The 18,639-nt window shown below is 35.8% G+C and overlaps 1 protein-coding gene across 3 annotated transcripts in view; it reads right to left on the reverse strand.

The window, feature by feature from the left end:
* The window catches only part of VPS13A (vacuolar protein sorting 13 homolog A), a 244,795-nt gene that overhangs the window by 48,840 nt on the left and 177,316 nt on the right, over positions 1-18,639 (reverse strand). For all 3 annotated transcript variants that reach the window (XM_046022052.1, XM_046022053.1, XM_046022054.1), the window contains exons 47-59: positions 18,159-18,441; positions 15,287-15,682; positions 14,710-14,814; positions 14,440-14,586; positions 10,172-10,300; positions 9,634-9,767; positions 8,711-8,840; positions 5,570-5,802; positions 3,406-3,559; positions 2,794-2,940; positions 2,506-2,587; positions 1,550-1,619; positions 238-343 (exon numbers count right to left, since the gene is read on the reverse strand). In XM_046022052.1, coding sequence (XP_045878008.1) covers positions 238-343; positions 1,550-1,619; positions 2,506-2,587; positions 2,794-2,940; positions 3,406-3,559; positions 5,570-5,802; positions 8,711-8,840; positions 9,634-9,767; positions 10,172-10,300; positions 14,440-14,586; positions 14,710-14,814; positions 15,287-15,682; positions 18,159-18,441 — 2,116 coding nt within the window. The remainder of the gene's footprint in view (positions 1-237; positions 344-1,549; positions 1,620-2,505; positions 2,588-2,793; positions 2,941-3,405; positions 3,560-5,569; positions 5,803-8,710; positions 8,841-9,633; positions 9,768-10,171; positions 10,301-14,439; positions 14,587-14,709; positions 14,815-15,286; positions 15,683-18,158; positions 18,442-18,639) is intronic.

Genomic DNA, 18,639 nt, shown 5'->3' on the forward strand with positions numbered 1-18,639 from the left:
CAGAGAGGCAGGCAGAGAGAGAGGGGGAAGCAGGCTTTCCGCTGAGCAGAGAGCCCGATGTGGGGCTCGATCCCAGGACCCTGAGACCGTGACCCGAGCTGAAGGCAGAGGCTCAACCCACTGAGCCACCCAGGTGCCCCAGACCAAAACCATTTTAATACATTTAAAAATTTCTAATTTTTTTAGTCCTCCTCCTTCCCCAATCCTTCCCGTTAATACTATCATTCTAAATCTCACCTCAGTTTTTTCGGTCACTTCGGCTTCTGTCATAAGTTCTGCTAAAGCATAGACAAATCCAAGATCTAACCTGAGGTCCATTTCTTGGATCAACACCTTGAAATACCTATAATACAAAGTAGAAAACATTTAAAAACCATCGATTAAAGTGCATTTAAAAAATGAGATGAGAGGGGCGCCTGGGTGGCTCAGTGGATTAAGCCGCTGCCTTCGGCTCAGGTCGTGATCTCAGGGTCCTGGGATTGAGCCCCGCATTGGGCTCTCTGCTCCGCAGGGAGCCTGCTTCCTCCTCTCTTTCTGCCTGCCTCTCTGCCTACTTGTGATCTCTCTCTCTGTCAAATAAATAAAATAAAATCTTTTTTTAAAAAATGAGATGAGAAAAAAGCATTAGATAATTATTAGAATGCTGAAATTCAGGATTTTATAGATGCACAAATAAAATTGTCATGGCAACACTGTTCATAATAGCAACAAAGTCAAAATGTGAAAATGCCTATGAAGAGAAAACTGGTAAGTAAACTATGGTATACAGTCATACAGCAGAATACTACACAATAGTGATAATAAACTCTAGCTACATACAGCAAAAATAATAAATTTTAGCAAAAAGTTGAATGAAAAAATCCAGCCCTAATAGTATATTTTCAGTTTAACCAAAAAACAAATTTTTTTTAATTAGGAAAAAAGGGAAAACTAAGAAGCGTAATGTTTACATACATATGTACAATAAACTATATTTTAAGATGTAAGGGATGAAATTAGTGTTTATTGTGGTCGATAAGGTGGAGAAAACAAGAAATAGGAGGGTAATATATCAATGGATGTTTCTGTCAATATTTTATTTATTTGACAGAAAGAAATCACAACTAGGCAGAGAGGCAGGCAGAGAGAGAGGAGGAAGCAGGCTCCCCGCGGAGCAGAGAGCCCGATACGGGACTCGATCTCAGGACCCTGAGATCACAACCTGAGCCTAAGGCAGAGGCTTTAACCCACTGAGCCACCCAGGCGCCCCCAATATTTTATTTCTTAGAGTGGGTGGTGACCATTTTAAAGCAGTATTTTCTTGTTTCTAAAACAATATGCAGTAATTACAGAAAACTTGAGACAATGAATAAAATGTAAGTACATTTCATTCAGAGCCTTCTGACTCTTTAAGATTATAAAATTGATTTTCCTAATTATCTTCATAATTTAATATATTGCACTTAAACCTTTGACTCACCTGAAATTGATTTTTTAAAGAGTATAATTAATTCACATATTTAAATCAAAACATTAAATAAACACACAGATAATATATTAAGACACTTACTTAATACGTGATATCTGGGAATGCCCTGCTGATCTCATGACAATACTGACATCTGTAAAGGGCTTTGGAGCTACAAAAGTTAATAAATATGATTAATCCCATGATGCTTTAAGCAAAAGATAAGCATTTTCTTGCAATTTAATACACATCACAATGTAAAACTAACTTATTTACTGAATCATAAGTATCAATTAAAATTACTGTTTGTAAGGTCTTAATTTCAGATGCCAGGTTTTTTTTTAATTATCTGTATTTACTTTAAAGATAACTAATCCCTTAAATTAGTGATTTTAAAGTAGAAGTATGCATTAGAATCACCAGGGAAACGCTGTGAAAACACAGATTTCAGGGTCTTGCCCTGGACTTCCAGGTAAAGGGGCTTGGGCATGTACAATGGTCAAAAGCTTCCAAAGCAGATTATCAATACCTCCTTAGATAGTTCAAAGCCAGCAGCGTGGAGGTGGGGGTGGAAAGCAAAGGGAGGGGGGAGGAAAGAGAAAGGGGAAGAGGTATAGCAAAGAAAGAAGGAATATGAAGGGGAAGCAGAGGATAGAAGAACAGACTCATCATTACATTCAGTGAGAGAAATGGGACATTTCCCATGGTTAGAAACCACTCTGAATTTGATTTTCTTCACAATTTATTCAAAGGTCCTAGTGGCTTTTAAATCAGGGATTTACAAGTCACTAATATTTCTAAAAATTTAAATATATATTTGTAATTAATCTTCTCCTCAGAATTCAGTCAATGTGTTGCTTAGCTGACTTACTTTAATTTACTTAGTTGACTTAGTTAACTAAGTTAACTTAGTTGAGTACTTGTTCCTTTCCAAAAGGTTTAATTTTCTAATGATCCCACAGAAACTAAACTTGAGAACGGTTTCATTTCGTGTTTTTATGGTAAAGTAAACCATACAGCTGATACATTTTTATGGCAATCTAAAAATACAAACACACCTGAATCCATGGTGACCGACTTGGGAGGTTTAATTGGATAAAACACAAATGGAAATATAGCACCATGTATCTGGTTTTGGATCTAAGAAAATAAAAACATGTCAGTATATTACTATGTTAATTACAGAACCCTACCAGAATAACAAGATTTAATAAGTAGAAAGAATCAAGCAGTCTAGTTCAACAACGAAGCTGAAATACTAGGTTAAGAGAGACTATGGGAATGAACACATTTGGTTTATTGCTATGTTCCTTATGAACACAATTTGACTGTCTTTGCAGACTCACCTGTATTCTGTAAACTTGAATTCTAAATGATGACTGATGTGCGGATGTGCTATATTCTACTTTTAATGCTGGAAGATAATTTCTTCTTATAGCTATTACATGTGGCTGCAGAATTTTCATGTTAGTACCACTAGGTGTGAAGCGAACCTGAAAAATATCCCCCACAAAACACTGAGTTTCTCTGCATTTCATAATTGATTAAAATTAGAACTTTGTACCAAAAACCTTAAAGATAATTAAAACGGTAAGCTAAATAGTTGACTAGATTGGATCTCTCTAATACAAATAAAAAAAAAAGTTCAATATAATCCTTATAGCTTAGTTGTATTACTTTTTATATAAATTTACTAAAAATATTAAAGTGATAAAAGGAAAAATAATTTAAAAAGTAAAGTAAGTAAAACAACATATTGGCTTCTTATTAACTAAGGAGTAGATCATTAGCATTTTAAGAGCAAGTCTGAGTTGTTAATACAGACAACTACCCCTTATTATATATGATAGAATTCATTGCTTTGCAAGGAAACCAGGGTTTCCTTAAAGGTCACTAGTAATTCATCTAATTTTAACAGGTAAAAATTAAAACTTCAAATCAGTACTTAAAAATATTACCGGAATGTTAGTGTCCAATTCGATAACCTTATCTTCTGCAGGTGAAGATTCAGTATACTCCTTAAATTCTTTCTCTAACTTTTCAGTGTGCTTTACACTCATTGGCTTCCATCTTGCCTTCTTCTTGGGCTTTGTCTCCCAAACCACATCAGAACTTTTACATGAAAGCAAAAATCATGGTGCTAATTTATAAACATTTTCATTTTACCTGGTTTACTACATGAATTGCAAAACCTTCAGTAAAATTTACAATATCCCCAGTAATACGCAAGCACACTACAGATTTAAAAATATGACTGATTCAATCAATATTCAGACTTTTACTCAGACACTATTTTAGGTGGTAGGGATATTATCAGTAAACATCTCTGCCATCCTACAGCTTTATTTTAGCTGAGTGACAGACCATAAATAGTAAATAGAAAAAATATGTGGTATTTGAAACAGAGAAGTGGACTCATGTATGAGGGCCCCAGGGCATCCAATATTAAGCAGCTGAGAAGACAAGGAACCAACACATGAAGTGGAGAATTCTGGGATAGAAAGATAAACAAAGATGGTGAAGTACCCTGAAAGTCAAGGCAAAGAAAAACTATCAAGAAGGGATCTGTGTGTTACAAACTTAAGCAACATGAGGACTGGTCTCTGGTGATCCTGACAAGACCAACGTCATGGTGTGTTGACAGCAAAATCCTGTTGGGAGTGGTTAAAGAGAGAATGGGTAAAATAATAATTGGATATAGTGAGTATATTAAATTCATCCATAATTGGTAACACTTTTGAGGAGTTAAGTTATAAAGGGAAGCTAAAAAAAGTGGGCAGTAGTAGGCTCAAGAGAATTTTTTAAGTTGAGATAAAGAATACTGATGGGCATAACCCAAAAGAGAGCAAAAAATTATTGATGTAGGAGAGATAAAGAAGAGAACTGTGGAATCAATGTCTCAAGAAGGCAAAAGGAAATGGAATCGAATGCAAAGTTGAAAAATATTTTTAAATAGGAGCACATGTATCTATGATAACTGTGGAGAAGATGTTAGCACAGTGTGTAGGTAAAAAATGCTCATGGGTAGAAAGTTGTGATTTGGGGGAGTGGGTCTTTGGAAATTCCCTTAAGACTTGCTCCCATTTTCTGACTGAAATGGGATACAAAGCAGTGAGGTGGGAGAGAAAATGGGAGGGTTAAAATGAGACAAAGTGTGAAATATAGTCTAAAAGGGGATGGAACAAATCTCATTTACTGAAAAATTGCCAAGAGACTTAAATACAGAATAAAAACATCCAACCACATTCTAAAACTGCTCTGTTTATATACATAAGTTATTTAAGTATTCTATTTATTAATTCCCTCTAAAATTTATATTCACTTAATAAACAGGCAGGAACAGTATATTATTCCTCGTTGCACTCACATCATTTAGCATAGCAGTTAGCAAATAAACACATTTCTTGAGAATAAAAACTTGTAAGAAAATAGTTTTAATATTCCTTTTTAATAGGCATGGATTTCATTCAATGAAAAGTTAAAGGCGTTTCTAGATGAATTTATACAGATAAACAAATTTAAACCTGTATCATATACCTTTAACATATATATTTGACAGCTTAAACTCAAGGGTTAAAACCATTATCCTGGATAATATTATCCTATATTATACAGACTGGAATCTAGAAATGCCCTCAAAATCAGGCACTAATGTATGCAAATTAATTTTACCTTAAGTATTTATGAACAGGAATATTAAAGGCACAGAGAAAAGTTTTACTGGTGATGACTTACATGGGAAATTACATATTCCATATTATCTTACTGTATCTTAAAATTAAGTGTCAAGATCAAATTAAAGAATGATTGGCTTTATTCCCCCAACAACTATTTATAGAGCATCCATACTGTATCCTACACTCCGATAGGTAGTAAGAGAAAATTAAATATTTCCTTATGACATGTTAAGTATACTTTTGATAAGGTGAATAAACATAAGACATGATTTATAAATTTGATATTGAGATATCTTTATCTCAAAAGGCAAAAAATAATCTCCAAGCATTTTTAAATCAGCATTACCTTAGTATAATAGTCAAAACACAAAATTTAAACTGTATTATTTTAATTTTATTATCACCGTTCTTAATGATTAAGAACTAATCATTTAATGTATCTAACCTTGTAATGCCAATATAGGCTACTTCCTGCTTTGTGTAATTGTTGACGAGAGAAATTCCAACATCTTGTAAGGCCAACACAATTTCTTGCTCTGCTAATTCTGCTTTCTCACTTTCATATGTTGCTTTGAATACCCTTGGATCTTCAGTGAATAAAATAATGCGTTGTAAGCCTTCAAAGAACGAAACTAAATAAATTGTCTTTTTCCCTGAATTTATAGGTGTCATCATGTCCTAAAACAAAACCATCAAAAAATTAAAAATTAGTCTTTTTTTTTTTTTTTAAATCTTATTCATTTGTTTAACAGACAGAAGACAATGAGAGAGGGAACACAAGCACAGGGAGTGGGAGAGGGAGAAGCAAGCTTCCCGCTGAGCAGGGAACTCAAAGTGGGCTTGATCCTAGGACCCTGGGATCATGACTGGAGCAGAAGTCAGATGCTTAACGACTGAGCCATCCAAGCACCCCAAAAATTAGAGTCTTAACCAAGAGGAAATCTAGATTCCACATCTGAAAAATGAGAATTATAATGGTAACTCTTTCAAAGGGTTAGACAAACTGAATGAATATTTGTATGTCAGAAATTTGCATAATAAAAATCAATTGATGTTTGCTTCTGCCATTATTATGATGAAGTAATTAATCAGGAAGGCAGGCCACTTGTTACTGTTTTTTCAACATCTTAATAAAATCTAATTAGTCTTCCTTTGTAGGCTAATCAATAACACAAAGTATTATTTTCTCTGCTTTATTCTAAGACTAATCAATGTGTTATATGTTAAAAGTTGTTCGGTCAGAAATTTAATTTCCTTACAGAGCTGAACTAAATAGGATAAAAAATATCTGACACTTCAGTTGCATGCTCTATAAAGCACAGGTATTTACCACATGGTTAATTCGGCAGGAAGCCCTTATTTATAAGCATTGTAGTAATATCAGGGTATTGAATTTCATTGAGAAGATAACAGCAAATTGCTATTAACAGTCAGCCATGAATTTTTGGTCAATGTTCTAGTGAATATTCTGATCAACAAGAAATTTTAATATACAGTAGTTCCCCTTCTCCTAGGTTCTGCATTCCAGTGTCAGCTACCTGTGGTCAACCACGTTCCAGAGGCAGATGATCCTCCTTCTGACATATGGTCAGAAGGTCAACAGCAGTCTAATACTACATCCCAATACCTACATCTTTCACCTCACTTCATCTCACCATGTATGCATTTTATCATCTCACATCATAACTAGAAGGGTGAGTATAAAATATTTTGAGACCACACAGGATTTTATTACAGTAAATAATTGCTTCATTTTATTATTAAGTTTTGTTTTTATCTCTCACTGTGCCTAATTTGTAAATTAAACTTTATCATAGGTATGTATGCATAGGAAAAAACACGGTTTATATAGGGCTTAGTACTCTATCAGTGGTTTCAAGCATCCACTGGGGGTCTGAGATGGCGGGGGAGGGGGGGCACGTTGTACCATACACATTCATGTTATAATGAATCTGAAAACCAGATCTCAGTATCTGCTATTAACTCAATTGTATTCTCTCACTCTCCCAAAGTCATATGTTGAAGTCCCAGTCGCCAATGTGACTCTTTTGGACCCAAGGCCTTGGGAGGAGTTAGGGCTCTGATCCAACAGGAGAAGTATCCTACTAAGGACATAGGGAGAGGGAGAGGGTACTCAACTGCAAATCAAGAAGAGTCCTCACCAGGTTCACCAGAACCTGACCGTGCTGGCACTTTGATTTGGGCTTCCAGCTCTCAAACTCTGAGAAATAAATTTGTGTTGCTTAAGCCCCCAGTCTAAGGTACTTGGTCATGGCAGCCCAAGTAGACTAACATAGTATCTATCTCAAGAATTAATTTTTTTTTCCATCTTGAATCATTACTTTAAACAAATCACACCATAGCCCAGAATCATTACTACTGGTATTGTTTATGTGACAGTAATATTTTCAGAGATTTTTAAAAACATTTTATTTTTTTATTTGAAAGAGAGAGAGAGCATGCATAAGCAGGGGGAGCAGGCAGAGGGAGTAGCAAGCTCCCAGCTTGAGCAGAGAGCCCTATGAGGGACTTAATCCCAGGACCCCGAAATTACGCCCAGAGTGGAAGGCAGACACTTAACTGACTGAGCCACCAGGCATCCCAACTAATAACACTTTAATAAAAATTTCTCAAAAAGTCATTCAAAATGTTACTGGAAAATGTTTATATATAACTTTATCATTGTAATAAACCACTCAAAAATAAATTCCTTATTGGGTCCCTCAATGATCCTCACAGAAGCCACATTGACCTAAAATGACTGTCAGTACGGGACTATATCTGTTTATGAGACAAATGCTGAAAGCACCCCCCTAAGTCTAGTGTACCTTTTATAACGTAACAGCTGCAGATAAGGATGTAGCCATGGCAGGGCCTCTTCTGGTTTTAAATGTTTTTGGTTAAAGTTTGAATACTGCTTTTAAAATTGTTGGCAGTTATTGTGTGTGTGTGTGTGTGTGTGTGTGTGTGTTTTAACAATATTTGGTTCTAATCCATGAGCATGGAATGTTTTTCTATTTCTTTGTGTCATCTTCACTTTCTTTGATAAAATGTACAGCTCTTTAACCTCTTTGGTTAGATTTAGTCCTAGTATCTTATGATTTTTGATGCAACTGTAAGTGGGATCGATTCCTTGATCTCTCTTTCTGCTGCTTAGAGAATATTAGTTTAGCAAAATAAGTCAGAGAACAACAAATACCATGTGATTTCACTCATGTGGAATTTAAAAAACAAAACAAATGAAGATAAGGGGGAAAGAAAAGAGACAAACATAAAACAGACTTTTAACTATGGAGAACAAACAGCTTTGCTAGCGGGGGATGGTGAGATGGGTGATGAGGATTAAGCAGGGCAGTGGTAGTGATGAACACTGGGTATTACATGGAAGTGATGAATCACTCAATTCTATCCCTGAAACTTAAAAAAGAAAAAAAAAAACCAACCAAACAAAAAAAACTTTGGCAGTTGTTTAAAAGTACAGACATAAAACAGGCCTTATAACTAGCAAAGCCGGAAGAGAATACTTTGGGGAAAAAAAAAAAAAAAAGGATGCTCAGAACACAGTAATACTCAACCCAATACGTACATCCTTTTGTGTTACTTCACCATGGCTTTTCCCACATCTCCACTTCAGCTTTCTAGAGCCCACTGGATCAGCCCAAGTATAAAATACTGCTTTTCCAGGAGGGAGGGAATCTTCTATTTCACTGAGGGAACTATCATAAATAGTAAAAATATGCATTAAGTGCAAACATATGAATATATAAAGAATCTAAAATAACACTTAATTCTGAGTCCACGCATTGAGATTTGTGATGGTTCTGATTAAGACGAGATTGAAATTTTTTTCCTTATACAATAAAAAAGAGGTTTTCTAAAGAAATAAGAATATTTCAAGGGAATATTTGTCCCACTTAGAAAATGAAGAGTTTCATGCTTTGAAACTTTTTTTTTTTTTTTTTTAGATTTATTTGTTTATTTGAGAAAGAGAGCACACACAGCGGGAGCGGCAGGTAGAGGGTGAAGCAGGCTCTCTGCTGAGTAAGGAGCCTGGGATCTTGACTTGAGTAGGTGCTTCACCAACTGCCACCCAGGGATGCTCCCTGCTGAGTACAGATCCAGACATGGGGCTGATACCCATCTGCCTGATACCCAGGATCCTGAGATCATGACCTGAGTCAAAGACAGGTACTTAACGGACTGAACCACCCAGGCACCCCACCAGTGTTATATTCTTAAGAAATCATCATAAAGGGGCACCTGGTGGGGTCAGTAGGTTAAACATCTGCCTTTGGCTCAGGTCATGATCCCAGGGTCTTGGGATGGAGCCCCACAGGGAGTCTGCTCCTCCCTCTGCCCCTCTCCTCCTCCTGCTCATGTGCATTCTCTCTCCCTCAAATAAATAAATAAATAACAATCTTAAAAAAAGAAATCATCATAGAGTCAATGTCCCATCACCTAGACTCTACTAAAATCAGGGGGATACCGTATTTGTGATAATCTTCTTACCTTTGATTGTACTGAACAATGTCACTCTTAGTATGATTTATTAATAGGAAGGGAGCTGCTCCATCATGATAGTCTGAAAATGTAATAACTGTAGAATGTTCAGCCAAATTAACTTCTGCTATAATACCTCCAAGCTATGAAAAAAAGAGAAAAAAGAAAAATTATTCTCTTACATGATAATTTTCCAAAGAATATTAATTAATAACATTTAATAAAACTTCATAACTTGATACATTTTTTAATGATTAAGAAAGCAAGTCAGGATTTTCTACTGCATTATCTGGGAAACCATGAGTCTCAATTACTGTATACAGATGGGTCAAATTCCAGATATTCCACTATTCTAGGCACTCTAACATTCTGTCTAACAATTGTTTTATGTCTCTCTTCCTTTTTAGTAATTTTTCCCTTTACTAAAAGAAATGTTTGTTCCTTTTTGGTAAAAGGGAAAACAATCAAAGGTACAGACAAAATTACAAGTATATAATAGCTTCTCTAAACATACACACACATACACACACACATAAAAATCACCTACCTCATTATCCAAACGCAATAAAATACAATTTGCTTGCTTGTTAAAATGTATCTTTTTGGGAGGGCCTTGATTTCTTTCAACTTGAATAAGAAGTGCATTAGAAGCATCCTCTGGCCAAAAGGGGATACACTAAAACACAAATTACAAACACTTATTTATAAAAAAAAATTTTTTTCATCATCAAAATTTTATCATTTTAATAAACCCACCAGGATAGACTTAAAACAAACGTCTTTTAACACTGCTCTAGTTAGTGGGTTGCTTGGCTAAACAGCTGTGAGCTGCCAACTTAAAGCTGGGTCACCACCTGTGGGCACCAAGAGCATAGGCAGTGCTGGGTGGGAAGTTGAGGAGCCATGGTAAGTGGAGTGCTGGTGAAGAGATGTCAGTGTGGTCCAGAGATCCAGAGGAGGGCTGAAAAACCAGCATGTAAAAGCTGAGCTGAGAAGCAAGTGGTCAGTTTAAAACAAGGGTACATACAATTCCTAATAATCATAATCGGGTTGTGGGTATCATTTGGTAATTAAACAAGACCCAAAGTACACACAAATGTTGAATCAGGTCATGCACAAATCCAGAGTCCTTGAAGTCCAATAAAGGTAAAAAAGTAAGAGAAGTATCTGAAGTTCCGAGTAGGAAATAGGCTCAAAACCTTAATGAACAACACGGACATCAGTGATCTGGAATCCAAACTAGTAAAAGGAGAGACGGTCGACCCACTGAGAGAGAGAAGTCCAGACAACAGGAGTGGAAACAAAGAGAAGAGCTAAGAGAAGAGGAAAGGAGAAGCAGTGTGGCCCGTGAACTATTCTGCATACCCTGTCTTACTGTGATAGGTCCCAACCAGACCGATGACTTCATGTACTTCAGTGAAACTGTTCATGTGATACCCATCACCATGACATGGCCTGCAGCAATGGAGGAGGAACCTGACGTTAAAGTCAAACGCCTTAGCTTGTTAAAGCCTGCCTTGTTCAACCTTAAGAGGTAACTAATGGAACTAGACATGAGAACACAGTTAAGGCTCTAAGAGGCTTAGAATGTCCCCACTCAGGGCTTCTTGCGACTGAGCAGGAACTTACGTGGGAAGGTCAACGGAGCAGCAATACTAACTGAAGCACCAGACTTCCCATGAGGCCCTGAGAGGACTAAAAATGATATGCTTTCATGATATTCCCAAGCCTGCCACTCCCTGGCAGCCTTGGTTTAAAAATGTATGCTAGGTTCCGTAATTTACACTGTATCATTTTAAAGAATTACGTGCTCAAAATCTTGCCACTAGAGAAAGTGCTAATGTACATGTCTTTAGTAGTGGGAAAACAGAGATCTAAGCAAGTTTAACCTATCAACACAGGCAATAATCACGAGGACACATCTCAAGGTTGACCACTATAAGCCAAAACTAAAATGTAATAATTTTAAACTAGCACAAGAAAATTTATCTTAATACAAAAGTGAAAACAAAAAGAAACAGAGAAAGTAAAATAAAAAATAAGTTGTTATGCAGTTGTGATTGCACCTAATGTAAACATTAACTGTTCAAAGACAGAGGCTATGAGTCAGGTTTTTGAAAAGCTAAGGCCCAAGAATGTTATCTGCAACACACACAGAATCAAGACACAGAGCTGCTCTAGGTAAGGGAGAAGACGCGCCAAGAAAATACCTAAGCAAAACAAAGCTGGAGTTGGCAATCTTAGCAACTGGACACAGAGAGTTCTACATCTACAATCTTTGCAATGGCTCCCAAGTTCTGCATGATCACACCGCATCTCTTGTCATGCCTTGTTCTCTTCTATTCCCCTCTCCAGTAATACTGGCCTCTTTTGCTATCCCACAAACATGCCAAAGGTTCATCCACTTCAGGCCATCTACCCTGGATGATTCTTCTGGCTCTAATTCTCTTTCCCCAGAGAGCCACATGGCTGAGGATTGCAGCTCCCGGCTAAGAACCTATCATGTTACATCATAGGCAATTACAAAGGCCTTCTCCGGCAGGCCTCACAGGGCTAAGCCGCCCCCTCACTCAGTGTACAGCAGTCTCAAGGACCCAGTCCTCGCTTCCAGCCATGTATTTTACATATATCTGAATTCCTACCTGAGATACTTTCATTCAGACACCTCTCTATCATGGCCCATGGCAGAGACCTCTTAGAGGAACCTTCCTGCAAGACCTCTTTAAAACAAGATAGGGAGAACCTTTAAGATGCTTTTTCTCTCCTCTGTCTTCAGTACTTTTCTACTCCTAGCTCTTCCCCCTTGTCATTGTTCATCCCTTAGGTCCATAAACTGGAAGAGCCTCTTATTCAAGGCTCCCTTGACAGTGATAAAACCCCCAAGTCTGTGCTCATCCACCTGACCCCTGATCAATGCTCTTCCATAGGGAAAGTGGAATGGGGCAGGGAGAGTTGGCACTTTCTCCGGTTTAGCCTCTTGCTTATACTATGGCAGTAAAGGACTAAAGGCTTGACTGTTACTTTCATTTTGAGTTGTTGTCCTAATCATACTCCAACACAAGGCAGTTCAGCTGAGCTCCTGGCAACTGCTACTTCCCATTTCCTATAAGTCTGCTCAAATAGGACCTCAGTGAATTCTATCCTTGACCACCTTATATAAAATTATAGCCCACCTTGTGCTTGCTAGAATTCTCAACACTCCTACCTGTCTTATTTGTATTTCCCTGATTAGACTTTTCAACTTTAAAAATACTATACATTTTGCTAAATGATTATATTGTTTCCACAACCACTCCCCCGCAATGAAACATGAACTACACAAGCACAGGGACTTGTGGTTCTCTTAGCAGATGTAACACAAGGCACCTAAGGAATATACACAAATATTCACTAATGAATGAGCAGGCAGACTTCAAAAAAAGGTGAACTTCTGAAATTAAGAAATACAATTATTCAAATAACTCAACTAAGGGCTTAAATAGCAATTTAGACAGAGTAAAAGTGAAAATTTAAAGATATACATGTAGAATTTATCCAGAATGCAGCAAAGAGAGTTGTATAGATGGAAAATAGTAAAAAAAAAAAAAAAAAAAAGTTGAGACATAGAAGATAGAATACGGAGATCTAGAATATGTCTGATTAAGACCAAGAAGAAGCAAATGGAAAGATGAAGGGAAGACAGTATTTAAAGAGCCAATAATTGCAAATTATATAGCAATTATGAAATAGATTGATCCACAAATCTCAGAGTATAGCATCTCAAGCAGGATATGTAGAAAGAATCCACATGTGGACAAACAGTAGTACGGAACATCAAAGACAAAAATCATGAAGGCAATTAGGAGGAAAAATGACCTCTAAAGGAATGACGGAACCACAGGAGAATTTTCAACTGAAGTGGAAACCAGAAAATAATGGAGTAAAATATACACATGTTGAGGGGCACCTGGGTGGCTCAGTGGATTAAGCTGCTGCCTTCGGCTCAGGTCATGATCTCAGGGTCCTGGGATCGAGCCCCACATCGGGCTCTCTGCTCCGCAGGGAGCCTGCTTCCTCCTCTCTCTCTGCCTGCCTCTCTACCTACTTGTGATCTCTCTGTCAAATGAATAAATAAAATCTTTTAAAAAAAAAAAATACACATGTTGAGAAAAAATAGAAGAGAAAGCAAGAGAAATTACCATACGATGACAAAAACTTTTATGGATAAACACAAACTGATGGCATTTGCCTCCAAAATGAGCTCTGAAGGAAAAATCTAAAGAATGTCAAGAATAATAATCCCAGCAGGATGGTTTAAAAGCAAGAAGGAACACTAAACAAAAAGAGCAAACACTTATCTTATATTCTTAGAATAAAATTTCCTCAAAAATGAAATATTCCATCAACCTCAGGCAATCCTTTAGAAAATTCTCATCCAGGAGTCAAATAGCTAAAGATAGTGTAGAATCAAAATATCATTCCTAAGTTACTACCATCTTTTTAAAATAGCTAGCTTAACTTATTCCACAAAGGCATTCCTAATAACTTTGCAGAAAGAGTAAATAATTTTCTACTCTTTACTGACTTTATACCTTATCCAGTCTCCTACTGCTGTATTTACACTGCTTGGTTACTAGTTGTTAAACATGTACTTCCCTTATCAAGCAATGCACTCCTAAGTGACAAGGTTTGGTTTTTAACAACTGAGTCTAGAGCCTGGTACAAATAAAATAAGGAGAGGGGGTGCAATTAAAAATTTACATAGTGTTTCAGGTGTCTAACTTCAAGGAAAAATGAAAATCTAAAGAGGTATATTTTTGAAATACATCTACCCACCTGCTCCAAATCAAGAGAGAGCCATTTGTCATTTCCCTGTTCAGCCACTGATATATGATATTTGCTTTTGTTTTCAATCATATAAAAAGGAGTAAATGTCACAATTCTGGTAATGTTAAAACTGCTAAGGTCTATAGTGACACCAACCTAAAGGGAAAAAAATTAGCATTTCAAAAACTGTTCCATTATTACAACATCCTTATAAAAATTAAGTAGTCAGTACACACAGTTTAAAATAGAAGTTTCTCCATAAGCAGAGAATGAACTCACTTGATAGTCCATTTTCAGGCCTTTACATTTAACAGCTCCATGACTACCAACAGTATCGATTGAAAACTGATCTGACAATTCACTATCAGTTACCATAAGCTGAACCTAGGAAAAAATATTCCAAACACATTACAATGTAGATACCATTAAAAATTCCTACCTCAACTGGTAAGTTTTTTGCTTTTTTGTATAAATATTATATTATTAATGCCCTAAACATATTCCCATACTAAATTCTAATCTTTTTTTTTTTAAATATTTTATATACTTATTTGTCTCAGAGAGGGAGAGACAGAGCTCAAGCAGGGGCAACAGCAGGCAGAGGGAGAAGCAGGCTCCCCACTCAGCAAGAGCCTGACGTGGAACCCAATCCCAGGACCCTGGGATCATGACCTGAGCCGAAAGCAGACGCCAAACCAACTGAGCCACCCAGGTGTCCCTAAATTCTAATCTTTTTAAGCTCAAATATTTAAATGTTATTTCTACCTGTTTTATAATATTCTTCAAAACTCTAAAAATTAAAAGGAATGAAAAGAAGCTAAAGGAGAATGAAAGTTAAAAAAAAAAACTTACATACCTTATTATTATTAAAAAAGTGCTTCGGTTGAAAAGAAAACAGAACTGGCTTCTTATAATTAGGTGGATGCTTTCGGTGAATTCCATCAGCCTTATACTGTAACATCCGACTGGTTTTATTGACCATCCAGTAAGGACTATGAAATGCCACAACTGTCTGGCCAGTATTATAAGTCACGTGGATAGCAATATCTAAATCAGTCTTTTCTATTTCCGTAACACAGGTAAAATTGATGAAACTAATATCTTGCTGGTTAGGTTTTATATAATATTCACTTTTCCAATCATGATTAAGATAGTCAAGTAATTTTAAATGTAGTTTGGCTTTTTCCAACTGTGCAGTACAAATATGGGCTGAATGTCCTTCATTTAGAGTATAAACTTTATGTTCAATCCCCTGTAATAAAAAAATACGGGAAAATTTTAAACATGTCAGAATAATAGGCCCAAAAATTCTATTTAATGATTCCAAAGGTCATACACATGCTTTTGAAACACCTCTGTCAGAACAAGTCAGAAGACTTGTATTTGAGTTCTAACTCTGCCAAGTGTATAAACTTCTATAAATTGAGATTTGAATTATCATATTTATAAAATGGTATAAATGATCTACTTCAAAGGACTACTGTGAGGATAAAATTAAATAATACAAACTAAAAATATGCTGGAACTAATCAACATTATAAAACATTGTTATTAGTAAAACATTTTTAATATGTTATCCATTAGTGATTTTAGTTTTGAAAACTACAAAATGAAAAAAATGACAGTAACCCCAAATAAGCAATCCCTACTAATTTCCATTCTTGCTTTTAACAATGCCTCATCACCCATTTCCAATCACTGTCTATACTGTATCTTCTGTATGTCTCACAACTGTACCCTTATTAGTTCATGTCACTGTGACCTCTATCTTTAAGAGTCTCCTAATTGCTCTTGTCCCTTATAATCTTCTCTCCCTACCACAACTAAGCTATAATCCTAAAAATTTATCATATCCTTTGGAAACTAGCAAACAAAATGTGACCTATAAAAGGATCAAATTAAAAGTTCGATATGAATGGGACACAGAGCGTACATCACCAGTTTTTCCATCATCTCTACTTGATTCCTTCTTGTTGTTAGAACACAGGAATCTCTTAAGATTTTAAATACTTAAAGCAAAAATTATGTAAATTATTGATGCCTGACCTGCTAATTAATGTTTCACAAAATAAAAATAGTAGTGGTTGGTGGTGATGAGAAAGAGGAAATAATTGGCAACCATGTGCCTGGGAGCCGCTATGCAAAGCCCTTCACATGTATTATCTAATTTTATTTCCCCCATATCCCAACCATGCAGCTTTTATTACTATTCCTATACAGATTAGGACAAATGACTTTTAAAAGATAATACAACTTGCTTAAAGGCATAAAGCTAATAAAATGAGAGAACTAAAATTCAATCTCAAATCTATCTGATAGCAAAGTACAAATGATTAACCACTATGGTATCTGCCAACCATATGGAAAATTGATAACCTTAAACCATAGATATGTTAACTCCTTCTCAATTTATCAGACAAAAACTAGCATGGGAATAATATAATGTAGGGTGTTCTTTTTTCTAAGTCTATTATTTGAATATTAAGACTAATTCGCATACTTGTTGCAGAAGTTAGTGTCCATCTTTTAAATATATAACAAATTAGATGTACGAGCACAGAAAAGATTTTAAAGATATACACAAGCCTACTGCAGAGATACTGAAGGTTCGGTTCCAGACCACAATAAACCAAATATTGCAATAAAGCAAGTCAAATAAATTTCCTGGTTTTCCAATGCACATAAGTCATGTTTACACTACACTGTAGTCCAGTAACTATGCAATAGCATTATGTCTAGAAATCAATGGATACACCTCAATACTTTACCACTAAGAATGTTAACCATCATCTGAGCTTTTACCAAGTCATAATCACTGATCACAAATCATAACCATTAAGAATGAAATGTTTGAAATATTGTGAGAATTGCCAAAATATGATACAAAAACGTGAAGTGAGGAAATACTGTTGGAAAAACGGTCCTGGCAGACTTGCTTGACACAGGGTTACCACAAATCTTAAATTTGTAAAACACAGAGTTTCTCTGAGAAGTGTGAGGAAATGAGGTACACCTGTATTCTAAACCTGACATGCTATCTTCACCTGAACATTCAACTTCCAGATGATATAATTATAGGCAATTTTTATTAGCTCTATTTTCTAAATTTTCCCACAGAAATATATATCATTTTCATAAATGATTTAAAAATGGCATATCACCTTTGTGTATGTAATTTCTATTCAATTTTGTAAACCGATTTCTAAGGTATATCAGTGGAAAAAATATTTTTAAAAACCCCTTTTTTTATAATGATGGTAACTTTTTTTTATTATTTTAATTTCTTTTTTTTTCCATTTTATTTATTTTTTCAGCGTAACAGTATTCATTGTTTTTGCACAACACCCAGTGCTCCATGCAAAACGTGCCCTCCCCCTTACCCACCACCTGTTCCCCCAACCTCCCACCCCTGACCCTTCAAAACCCTCAGGTTGTTTTTCAGAGTCCATAGTCTCTTATGGTTCGCCTCCCCTTCCAAATTTTTTTTTTTTTAATAAACATATAATGTATGTTTATCCCCAGGGGTACAGGTCTGTGAATCGCCAGGTTTACACACTTCACAGCACTTGATGGTAACTTTTTTTTCCATGTGAAAAACATCTAGACCACCTATTCACCAGTACTATCATTTTTATGAGAACATTAAAACACTGTTTTATTGTTCATAATTTTAAGTAACTAAAGCTACAAAATCAAAGACAGGAAGGCATTAAAAAATTCTGGACTACCTCTATATAATAAGCAATTTTATAAGGAAGAAGATTTCGGAGCAGGATAGGTGGCCACAAATGCATTATGTATGGTAAGTCCCAGCCATCTTCTGAATACACTGACAGAGAAGCCAAATCATCTTTTTCTGGGACAACATGAATGATAAACGGTTTCTTAGAAGCGTTTTTAGATCTACATTTCTTCTTTAGAAAAGTGCCATCATTTTTTATAATTTCTTCAAAGTCAATTCTTTCACACCCTTGATAGTCCTCATCTTCTGGCTTCAGAGAAAGAGGTGATCTGTATAAAGGATGAAACAATATGCTTTAAAATCCTTTAAAAGAAAACATAAATTAGGTGATTACTACTTTGGAACAATGAAATTACATCACTCCCTGAACCTGTAATAAATTTTTTATAGTTTCATATTCTTTTTGGAAATAGCAAAGAAAGGACGGTAAATAGACACTGTCATCCCTTAACTTTCTGTAAACTAAT

This window comes from Meles meles, chromosome 11, assembly GCF_922984935.1.
Source record: "Meles meles chromosome 11, mMelMel3.1 paternal haplotype, whole genome shotgun sequence".
Classification (NCBI taxonomy): domain Eukaryota; kingdom Metazoa; phylum Chordata; class Mammalia; order Carnivora; family Mustelidae; genus Meles; species Meles meles.